General features: G+C 40.2%; 1 protein-coding gene across 1 annotated transcript; it reads right to left on the bottom strand.

The window, feature by feature from the left end:
* Positions 1-251: 251 nt before the first annotated feature.
* Positions 252-10,170, bottom strand: si:dkey-234i14.6. The gene is made up of 5 exons (XM_044192916.1): positions 9,145-10,170; positions 6,059-6,235; positions 4,194-4,403; positions 2,024-2,237; positions 252-1,493 (listed from the first exon to the last, which is right to left on the bottom strand). Exons 1-5 carry the CDS (start codon positions 9,628-9,630, stop codon positions 1,315-1,317), a joined length of 1,266 nt encoding a protein of 421 aa, XP_044048851.1. The 5' UTR covers positions 9,631-10,170; the 3' UTR covers positions 252-1,314.
* Between the last annotated feature and the right edge of the window lie 2,090 nt (positions 10,171-12,260).

The following is a 12,260-nucleotide window of genomic DNA, read 5'->3' as shown; positions in this document are numbered from 1 at the left end:
AATTATTTTATAATTAATGAATTAATTTACAGGGACAAAATGTGATTAATTGATACATTTGGCTTTATCATAAAACTTTATTATCAAGGCAACTTTGATGCACATTATATAGATTGCCATAATTGAACTAACTTTCTCCTTTTTTGTTGCTCTGACTAGCATCTACATTTAGGTTGCTTTTATCTTTATTAAATTGCATTTTTAATTTCTAATTAAACAAATGAAAGGGTTTAATGTGAAGACCACCCATATCACTTTTGCCAAATCACCATATTTATTGGCACTTCAACAGGAGCAGAACATTATTATCAGCATACTCTCCTTCATCTGAAAGTAATATACTGTTAGGAATAATACTTGAGTCATATCAGATCACCTGGAGCAAAATTAAAAAAATGAAAATGTGACACCAGAAAAATGCATTAATAATACAGTTTGTCCATAATATGGTTGCAATATTCTACATTTTTTAAATATTCCAAAAATCTTAATTTACAAGGCAGCACACAAAAATAGGCCACTCTAGCAAATACTTCAGAATGTCGTCACCACAATTATCACCACATTGTCAAACAAACACAAAGACAAAAGGCTTGATAATAACACTTTGGAGCCGTTGCCTCCTCACTTCTGATTCTACACGCATGTTCCTCCATTAAATCATGGACAATAACAGTTTTACACATTTCTCAGCTCTAGCTGATGATGCAACGGCACAATCTCATTTTTATCATCTAGCACCATTGATGTGAGAGCACAATCAGCTAGATTTTGGAAATTAAGTCAATTCTTTCCCTAATAAAAGGAGAAGACTACAGTGATGGAAATGATGAAGATCACAGAGTTTTCATTTATTACAACTACTCTCTAGATTTCTTTCCCGTACATTCTCACACTTTACAGTTAGGAATCAAAATCCAAAGAGCGGCGCATTAGTACTCAATGTATATTGTGTCACTGCAACTGTAAGAGATTATATATATCTTTATGCCATAGTTTGCTGTATTAACAAGTTTTGTAAATAAAAAAAATCAGAACAGCTTCAAATGTATTGTACTAAATGTGGCCTTGGTTATTCTAGCTCCATCCATTAAGAGTAGATCCACTCACTATGTTACAAAGACTAATGGTAACATGTTTACATCCATTATCCATCTGTTTGCAACTAATTCAGCTCCATTTAGTATGCAAACATTAGTGGTCCATTTCAGCATCAGACTCATGATTCATTGTAAACATTCATTGTAAACACAAATAATCCACCACCACTTTCCACTAGGTGGCATTATGCATTCGCCAGGTCGTCCTCCTATTTCATTCATACATTGATTCAGCCAGGCCTGTCTGCTTGAAGGTCTCAGCCACCTGTCTGGAGTGCCGCATCTTAGCCGTCAGTGCCTCTAGAATATCATTCTGGTCTACGGCGGTGGCTGTCTGGTAAATGAACGTCCCCATTGACTCCAGACCCCGCATACCTAGATTCACCCCACAACCTGGAGGATGAGGAGGAGGATGAAGAAGTGGAGAAGAAAGGAAAGGGAAAACATAAGTCACAGACATCATATATCAAATAAAATCTATCTCAGTAATGCAAAACACATATTTATGATAAGAAGTACTGTTTCCATTTTGCAGACAAATACTAAACTGTAGCCTTGAAGTCGTAGTTATGGCTTAAATGAAAAGAACACAACGGCACATAAATAAACATGAAGCAGCATGGAGACAAAACCAGATAAGCGTCGGCTGAAAGGCCATTGAGTGCATTAATGAGTCACACACCCATCAACGCACACATACTGCACGCATAAAAAATTATTTATCCTCTCCTCTCTTTCTCATTTATTTAAAGGGCTCTCTGCCCTGCTAATATGGGTCTTTGATGTTTGATGTCTCACCTCACCCAGCAATACTTTGAGGTTAGAAAAGATGGCACATATTGGAATCTTGTACTGTGTTTTAGGACAAATATTCCCTCCTATTCTCAGCAATGCAATAACTGGTGTTTTATAGACATATGTACCTGTGTCGAAGTTGAGGACGCGTGCTGCCTCCCCCTCCACTGTGACTGCCACATTGTCCCCCTCTATGTAGGCAGCGCTGATGCGTCTGTGTGACAACTGAATCTCAAACAGACGGCGGCTGCACTGCATGTGGTGGAGCGTCACGTCGTTGAGTCGAGGCTCTATGTCCGTCTTATAGGCATTAAAGGACTGGTGGAAAATGTTCTTCATGATCTGAGCAGCAAAACAGAGACAGATATAAGATACTTCTCATGATCTGCAGCATTATTAAAGGTAAACTTCACCAATTTTTAACCTCAGCTTGTTATGTAAATTGACTTGCTTATGAACACCATTAAATGTATACATGTATTAAGGCCCTGTTCATCTACAGTATATCCTACTCTTGATCATGCTGCCACAATGGAACTATAGCAAGAAGCACCATGGTTTTCCTGACTTCAGTGTGTGCCTTTCGTTTTCTTAGTGTAAAAGAAGAAAGGCTGATTAGCTGAAATTAGTTATCCTGTAAACTTCTTGGACCATGACTGTAGAGGATTTGGGGAGGTGAATAAAGCCTTCCCATGAAATTCAGAGACAACTGTAATAATTTAATGGTATATAAAAATAGATGAGATTACAATGAAAATCAGCAAAATCCATCAAGAATTGCTTTAATACAAGTCACTGGAAGTATGCTTATCGAGCCGTGATTATACTGAGGAGTTGGTCACTTTACATATAAAGTTTTATATTAACACTGGGATGAGAGCCATGGAAAGATGCATCATGACTAATTCCACAACTGATTCAAACCAGAGCAGAAACAATGAGTTAATTAATCGATTTGTTGATGTGTGATACTCAAATTAATTATTTCACAAGCAAAATGCCAAAGATTCTCTGGTTCCATCTTGTCAAATGTGACAATTCTCTGCTTTTCTTTGTCATATATGACATTAACTTGCATATTTTTTTATTTTGAACTGTTGGTTGGACAAACCAAGCAATCTGAAGATGTAATTTCTCTGAGAAATTGCGATGGGCATTTTCTTTTTTACTATTTCTTCACATTTCATTGGTGAAACAATTAATCAAGAAAATAATCTTCAGATTTATCAGTAATGAAAATAATCATGAGTTGTACCCCTAATTCAAAGGTCAAGGTCAAGACCAAGTCCCACTTCTGAAGTAACAGGTTTCCTTGCATCCTTTCTTCTATCTGTACCAAAGCAGCTGAACCTTTTACCATCTGAAATGACTCATAAAAGAACATCATCATTTTATGTTGATGCATGAACGCTGAAGAAGAAAATCTGTCCAAACATTGCTGTGTGCCTTCTCATCGATTCTACAGAAATTGTGGGTATCGAGTGACAAGCCTCTCTCTCGCTCTCTCTGCCTCTGTTTCTCTTTCTCTCTGCTCAACTCTGCTCTTCTTCGACCCATACTTGCGCAGTCATCTGTTACCAAGTAACAGTGCATCTGAATGGCCACCCACATAGCAACAAGCGCTCCAAGGATGGTCTTGCTACGTACCTGTGTGTACTACACTACATGCTGCGGCTACAGGCTATGCATGATCAGAGCAGTATGAAAACATAGAGAGTTTAAATAACATAACATCTGCCCCGTGGTTGTAACTGCACCCACAGCCTGTTGTTGAGCACAGGAAGAAAAAATCCTGCCCTCCATTTAGTCACTGATGTGTAACAGCAGGATACAGATGGCATCTACGCGCACACACACACACACACACACACACACACACACACACACACACACACACACACACACACACACACACACACACACACACACACACACACACACACACACACACTGGTGAGGTCTACTTTCTCCTCCCCCTCTTTCCCCATTTCTTCATCTCACATCTCATGCTCTCTTTGGCTCAGACACACTCACACTCAAGTACGTCAACAGACTTAAACACTCACACACACACACGCAGTCAAGCAAACATATACACATACAGACACTAATGGACTCCCACAATAGTGCAGTCAAAGACCATTTGCTCAATGAATGGTGAGGAATTATTATTACCTTTCTTTCCCAACATTAACATAGAAATACAGCTGCATATCCTTCTCAGCTAGAATCCTTGTCAACAACAAGCAGTAAACAAAGCTCTGAAAAGATCTGATCAAAAGGGGATATGAGTCTCACAGAGGAGTTGGCCGTGTGCCTGAGGAAGCGAACCATCTTGGTGTCAGACGTGGGGCAGAAAAGGGCCATGTAGCGGTTTCTGAAGGTGCCATAGATCTTCAGGTGGAAGCCAGGTTTGGCTGAGGGATTTCGGTGCTCTCTGAGAGCCTCCACTCCGTAAGCGGACAGGTCGAAGTAGAGGCTGTGGGCACGGATCTCTGGAGTGGGTACCTGAAGTTAAGAGAGAAAGGGAAAGAAAGAAGAGACACTAGATCAAATCCTTTCAGATATAATAAAATATACAGGAAGCACCAATGAGATTAGTGTCACATTTGATGTCATCATTTTGACATTAACATTATATCTACTTAGTAAGTCTAATTCTTAACATATATGCACCCTATGATGTGTATGTGGTGAAAAGACATAGGACATTACCTATTCTCTCCCTGTTGGGCTGTTGTCACTTGAGTGGAGATTAAGAATAGCTTGATTTTTATTCAGTGGATCGATATGGCAGTGACTCCCCATTTTCCCTTAAGCCAGAATTGATCAATTTTCTTTTCAGTGACATAAACCAGCCAAGTGGGATCAAACAGCATTTAATGCAGCCATGGGAGATAGCGAGGGAACAGAGCTGCGACTGGAAGGGGATGGAAGGGACGGTAGGGACAACCAGGTCATATCCTGGGAGGTAAATTCAATCACTACAGGAAACAGCCAGGGAGAAAAGGGGCCAATAAATGGCAGCCACACAGCCACTAAAGAGAACGTGATATGAATGGTTATGGTCGCATAAAATAGAAAGGGATACTATGCGTGTGTTCAGATATTAGTCAATATTAGCCCGGAAGCTTTTCACCTCAACCTGTTTATTCGTTTCTCCAAATTAATTCTCTCTTCTGTACAGATTGTTACTGTATATAATCCTTGGAGCAACCTTTCATCTACATAAGTCAGTCTTTATGAACAGTACAATGGATAATGTGATCTGCGCAGGATGACGAGCAGACTAATGCTGTAAATATCATTTGTCTGCATTTTCAATGTCCCCACCCCAGTGAACCAGTAGGGATGTGATGTTTGTTTGTCAGTCTGTCTGAACAATACTTCTGCCTGAATGAGTGCCCAAAGGCTGGTCGGCTGTCGCTGTTTTGCACATTTCTTATCTTCTGTCTTTATTTCTTAATCTGCAGCTCATATAATATTACACAGTCAAAGAAAGAATGTATTTAATCAATTTTTAGAGGTGATTACTCTGTGGAAGTGTTCCATATTTATCTATTCAGTCTTTTGTGGGCCTCTTGGTAACATCACTGAGTCATCATTCAAGGAACCTTCTGCTTATGTAATGTCAAGTGACCTTTGGTGCACTATGTGAAAAACATTGCAGCTGATATTTTAATATCTTGATTTATATTCACCTGGCAGGGAACAGTTATGAGTCTGGCTGGGGGGGCGTAATGAATCGCAAGCTTTATCATCGGCATCACCTGCCTCCATCAGAACAACAGCTGCTCTTATCAAATTCGATGAGTAAATCAAAATAGGACCAGTGTTGATGCTAATGAGAGCCAACAGTCTGCTGAAATCTGGCTGTTAATATGAGAGTCAGATATTGTGTTCAGCTGCTATTGGCAGGTTCACATCAGTGTTTGCTCAGATCAGCTTTATGAGGCCAAATAACGTTGCTTTGACTGTAATATCCTGCAATATCCTGTTTCTGCTGCCTTCATTCTTTACACAAACAGCAACCTGTTGGTCATTGCCGCAGTGTGTGCACATGAGTAAATGCATCCATTAGTGTATGTGTATGTTCATGTATGTGTATACAGATAGTGTGTGTGTGTGTGTGTGTGTGTGTGTGTGTGTGTGTGTATCCTGACCTGTCTCTGGTCTAGTCTCTCTATAGTTGCATTAGCTCCATAGGCATGGCAGGACTCCACAGTGTAGTCAGAGCTGATGCCCAGCACCGAGCAGGAGTCGCCACACGACCCGTCAGCCACCACGATCACACGTGGCCATTCATTGTGTGGGATCCGCCGCAGGTATTCCTCTGTAAACTGAGACAACAAGAGAGGAACAAAAACAAGAAAATTTGTTTATTGGATATTAGAATTTCATTTACAGTTTCATTTACATTTTCATAGCTTCATCTTAAAAACAGGTCACTCTATTAACAGAGGTTGGAAGTAACAAAGCACATTTACTGTGCTGAAGCTTAGATACTGTATATTTCACTTCACTAAAGTTGTGGCTGCAGTTATTAAGTATTTTGTAAAATAAGATTCTCATAAAAAATGTACATTATTATGCATATTAAGTTTTTATATAACATATGTAGGCTAGTTAGAGCAACTTTAAAATACGTTTTACAGGTTATTAGGGCTGCAACTAAGTAATACTTAGTTTCTTTATTGATTAATCTGCCGATTATTTTCTAATCGGTCTGTAATATGTCAACGACAGAAAATTGCCTGTCACATTTTCCTAAAGCTCAAGGGGCCTCAGCTTGTTTTGCCCGATCAACAGTCCAAAACCCAAAGATATTCCTTTTACCACGTAAGACAAGCAAAGCAGCTAATGCCCACAAATGAGAAGCTGGAACTAGGTAATGTTTGCCATTTTTGATAGAAAAAGAGACTCAAAAAAAAGATCAATCAATTCTCAAAATAATAACCAATTAATTTACTATCGATCGACTAATTTCAGCTCTACAGGTTACAGTATCAATATTCAAACATTCTGAAAAGTATTACTACTTTTACTTTTTATTTTTTATATACGTTTTACTGCTAATAGTTTAGAAGTTTCTATTTTCTATTATATTTCTGTTACATTTTGCATTATTACAACTTTGACTTAACCAAAGGATTTGATTTCTTCTTCTACCACAGCCTATTAATCTAAGAAACAGGTGGGTTGTATTGTAATTTACCCAAACAAGCCATTAAAATGGGCTCCAGAGGTTGTGCTTGTCTTGGCAACAGTGCATCTCTCAGAGAGATTTATTATTATGACTGTGTATGCATCACTGCCCCTCAGTAAAACACCAGGTACTTGCCTGTGCAGAGGAGGAAACCAAGCAGGACAAAGCGAATTGAGGAAAGACTGACAGGCTGAAAGGGAGAATAAAAGCACCTTGCAGGGCCTATAATGGCTCAGAGGCAAAGAGATATATGTTCCATCCATTTAGACTGCAGAGAACAGGTAATTTAAAAGACCCCTTTTGTATTCTCAGACCTCTGAAGCACTGACAAGCACAAACACAATGTACTAACTAATTAAGAGCAAATGGCAAACTTGGCAGTGACTCTAAACGAAAGTGAAGTTTGTGGTGATCAAACCTTGACCTTGTCTTCCATCTTTCAAAGGTTGGTGAGTCACTGGATAGCAGAAGGACAGCAGCAGCTAACAGGAATGACATTGGAGCTCAGGAGGAAAGAAGCCGCTGGCCAGAGCCAGGGAAGAGTAGCAACACACAAGTGTACAGCTAAGATAGCTATGTTCTCTGTACTCTAGCTCAACCTTAATAAAGCAGTAATAAAGTCTTGTTTCTGGCTTCCAGCCATGACACAAATATTCACTGAACATTTAATCATTGTTTGCCCACTCTGAGCACTCATTGCTTCTCTCTGAGAAACCCTTCTGAGGTTTTCGTGTTAGTAGTTTATTTATTTCTTTGCCCTAAGTTGAGGTCTGACTGGGGATTTTGTTCTCATGTTATCATTATCTTGGTGTGTGTGTGTTTGTTATGAAGCCCACAGTGAGGGCTATACAAATAAATAACTTTTTAATAAAACAGGGATAAGATTTGTGATTTTATCATAATCATAATTGATCACAATTTGTGGTGTATTTGATGTTATGTTATGAAATCAGGCACACAGTAACGTTTCATTTAATATGCAGTGGGCTTGGGGATACCCTCACAAAATCCCTTGTAGAAATCTGTAATTAAATCCTTAGGAACTAAATAGGATTACATTTTATAATCCATTTTATTTTGATGCTATAATATGTTTGGATTGGAATTTGTTTACTATAATTCTGTCTTTTACTTTCCACTGGCCTAAAAACAGTAATGAGGATTCTCTTCAGGTTTGAGGTCAGCTTACATAACAGGTTATTTCAACTGATGAGCTGCTTTCAGTCTGACATTATACAATGTTGTGTGATGAGAAGCTTTGGGAAAATTATAGAATAGTATATCTACAGTATGTGGTGTAAATGAGCAAACTGATTCACAGAAAGCCAAATGTAAGGATGATTGCTGCTGCAGTATAAATTTACAACTAACAATAACAAATACAATTCTGTTTGGTAAGAAAAATATGTTCTCTGTGTTTCACGGTGCTTTAAGGGCAAACTGTCTCCTGCTGAGAGACGCAAAAAAAAATGAAAAGGCTCTTTAAATGTCAGCAAAGGAAGGAGTGAGCTACAGTATCAGACAGCAGCCTTGTTCAGGTTCACTCAAGAGCCTGAGGAGACTGGGGCTTCTGATTGGACATAGGAACAGACATCTCTGTCACCATCACTGCTGATAGCTATCAGACCCCTGCTGAAGGGGAGGCACACACCAGCCTCTTTTCTTTAACCGCTGCCACTTAGGGAGGATCAGGTTCTGACAGACTATGAAGGCACAGTTATTACAAGATGAGGTAGTGTGAGACAGGAGTCTCTCTCTCCTCTCTACAAAGTCATCACACATTATTTACAGATCAGTGCTCTGCTTCAATGTATTATTGACACATTTGCATGAGAGAAATGTATAAAGGAAATTGAAGTTGTATAACATAGGATTGATAGCCTAGTTGGGAGACTGGCACATGAGGATTATTTTGAGTATGAAGCCCACCTGTTCATTATTGTAGACTGTGTAAAGCCTTGAGGTGTCACTGTAACGCATAAAAACCATAAGATGATTGACAGTAGTTTTTCCAAACTACTGAAATCACTGAGGAGGCTATACCTTGGTTCCCAGCTGCACCTTGACGTCCACTTTCTGTTTCTTCTGCTCCAGGATGCTCAGCAGGTACTCCTGAAACACTCCTATCCTGGTGAAGAAATGCTCGTTGTGCCAGCAGCCCTCCATGTTATCAAAGTCCACCCCAAGTCCCAGCAGAAACTTCACAGTGTGAGGATCCAGGGCGATCTGCTGGGGCCGGCAGAGCAGGGCAGTCCGGTACCTCTCATCCAGCACGGTCAGTTTCAGCACCTTACCGGAGCGGACAGCGACCAGCGCGGCTGTCAGCCCCACGGGTCCCGAACCCACGATGAGCACCGAGATCCTGGCCCGCCACTGTCTGATGCCGTCCAGGCTCACTTTCACCACCACGTACACGGCCACTGCCACCAAAGTGCTCAGAGCAGTGTCATAGGCTAGAGCACGATACCTTTCCTCCGCGTTTTCCCCGATGTCGCCAACTCCAGCATTGTCTGCCTGCAACCCGTCCATACCGCGAGCAGAAATTATACAGTAGTGTGTCCCAGGCGATGTTTTGCAAAAAGCTGTATCCTGCCTTATCAATTATCGGAACGTCCATTCATCATCTGCGCATTCGTTGAAAGGAAGAAGCAGGCTTTACAACCATGTACACAGCCAAACCAGCTGCGACTTGCCACATGCGTCCTCTCCACTCCCCCCGCTGCAAGTTGAGTTGTTGCAGCACTCTCTCTCTCTCTCTCTCTCTCTCTCTCTCTCTCTCTCTCTCTCTAGCCTGAAGTAATGTGTGTGTCTAAAGAGCGTCAGCACAAAATGAGCAGTTTAATGTATCAGCAGTCTATGCGTAAAGGTTTAAATCAGTCACATATCTGAAAGTGCCAGGACTTCATAAAGTCACTGGGATGCTGGCCGTAGGCATGTGATTCTCCCCTCCTAAAATCCAATAGATGCTTAACAGCAAACTGCAGGGGTTGGACAGTTGTGCTTTGGTTTTACTTTGAGAAACTATTGATTTACTGCTGCTAAAACAAGAGACGTCGATCTCTCTCTCTCTCTCTCTCTCTCTCTCTCTCTCTCTCTCACACACACACAGACAGACAGACATACACACACACACACACACACACACACACACACACACAGACAGCAACAGCAAACCTACTGTATAATCCCAAAGGACTGATTACAAAGTGTACACATCTATTTTCCAACAATAATGTTCCCTTAGGAATGCGAAGACAAGTGCTGTAAAAAGCTGATGCTGACAAATCTGATTGGATGATGAGAGTCAACAGAGTTGGTCTGAAGAAAAAAAAGAGAGGAGATTCAATTTAAAAAAATGTTTCATTTCAGTATGCTTTATTGGCATGAAAGTCAGGTGAACAATATTGCCAAAGTCCTTTCTCTATGGCTAGACTGTGGTCACTGAGTCTGTATTTGGTCAGGATATTTTGGTCTCTGCTTTGTATCTCTGACAGTAAAGAAAAACTCTGCCAATTTGTATTCATGGATTAGGCCAGATAGCAATTATTGTTGATTTAATAATTTGCTTTACCCTGATTAGCAGTTGGAAAGCAGTGCTGGTCTGAGGTTGAACAGTATTGGGCGTTATTTGATCAGGAAGTCTCAGGACCAGTTGACAGAAGGGACTCTTTGGACTCTTAGACTCTTTTGGGTTTCTGGGGTTTGTAGTGCCTGAAAACTCAGTTTGTCTTGGGAGCTCAATTTGAGATGTAACCAAATTTTAAGTGTTCTTTTTTTAATTAATCAATGGGTAACAGCCTAAATCTGCTCTGCATGCATTGGTTGATGTTTTTCTTTGGATGTTTAATATGGACCTACAGAATTCTGCATGCAGGACCTCTAAAGGGATGTGTGTCTCATCTAGTGTAGTCCTGATGACTGAGTGCTGGTGAATGTTACTGCAAATCATATCTGCTTGAGGAAGCCTCACATCCTCTTTAGTCTCTCCTGGACCCCTCTGGGCCATGCATTTCCATTTCATTTGACTATATCTCTTAATGGGCCATGTTAATCACTGTAGTGTTGTGTGTGGCTTCCATTTTGACTTTTGTTTCCTTTCCTTTTCCTTTTCCCTACTGTCCTCTCTGAACTGAAGGAAGCAGTGGCTATGAACACACTTCACCATACTGATGGCTCTTCAGAGGAAGCCCAATTTATATGAAAAGATGCATTTATGTGGTGCTGCTGCTGAAAATGGATTGTAATGGCACACTGAAAATAGCAGAGCGGAGATGCAGTGGCATTTCTCTTTTCATTTTTCATTCAACTTATTTCTGCACTGTGATCGACAAGTGACCTGTTCAGACCTCTCCTATTCAGGGTGGTATGGGTTCCCTTCCCTTCACCCTTATTGTTTAATGTACATTTTTATCCATTAGAACTTTTAACTGTTTTTTATGAAACAAGACACATCTTTACATGTGTGACTGCACTTTTCATTCATCGCACTTTATACTACTCGCACTTGACTGTCTTTGCACTTGTTTTTTTTATTGTAGCTGTCCTTAAATTATGTACACTGTGGCACTGAAGGAACACAATTTCATTCCCCTGTGTACTATATTGAGAAAATGATATAAATTTTACCTTGAACCATGTATATTGTAATGCCTCTCATAGAAATAATAAATAAAAAAGCTGAATAAATGAATGAATATTATATTACCAATGAACAGCATTCAGCGCCATATTCTGTCACTGAAATTCCCCATGATTTTTCTCCTCTCTGCTGCCACCCTTGAATGACCCCAATGCATCACATTCATCAAAAGATTTAGCATTTTAACTAATGCTCTGACCTTAAAGCCCCATTTGAGCCCCACTAATAACTCATTTTATTAGTGACTTTCAAGGTGGTGATGACATCAATTTACTTAAGTGACTCCTGATATAAGCCAAAGCCTTGACAAGAGACGGACAGAGAGGTTCAGACGGTATATTCGTCTATGACTATGGCACAACAGTGGGTAAATCCATAAATCCATTTAAATTGCCAGGGATCCAGAGAGAAAGTGAGGGGAGAAAGACAAACACACACATACAGAGAGAGAGAGAGAGAGAGAGAGAGAGAGAGAGAGAGAGAGAGAGAGAGAGAGAGACATATTGGTGTGATACATGAT

This window comes from Siniperca chuatsi, linkage group LG4, assembly GCF_020085105.1.
Source record: "Siniperca chuatsi isolate FFG_IHB_CAS linkage group LG4, ASM2008510v1, whole genome shotgun sequence".
NCBI lineage: Eukaryota > Metazoa > Chordata > Actinopteri > Centrarchiformes > Sinipercidae > Siniperca > Siniperca chuatsi.
The sequence above is the reverse complement of the archived record's forward strand: the minus strand, read 5'-3'. Positions and strand labels throughout refer to the sequence as shown.

Excerpts from the sequence above, each read along its gene's own strand:
- si:dkey-234i14.6 (XM_044192916.1), bottom strand. The coding sequence starts at position 9,630 with ATGGACGGGTTGCAGGCAGACAATGCTGGAGTTGGCGACATCGGGGAA. Across the intron at positions 6,236-9,144 it reads AGGTGCAGCTGGGAACCAAG|TTTACAGAGGAATACCTGCG; the intron begins GTATAGCCTCCT and ends TTGTTGTCTCAG. Across the intron at positions 2,238-4,193 it reads GGCACACGGCCAACTCCTCT|ATCATGAAGAACATTTTCCA; the intron begins GTGAGACTCATA and ends TTTGCTGCTCAG.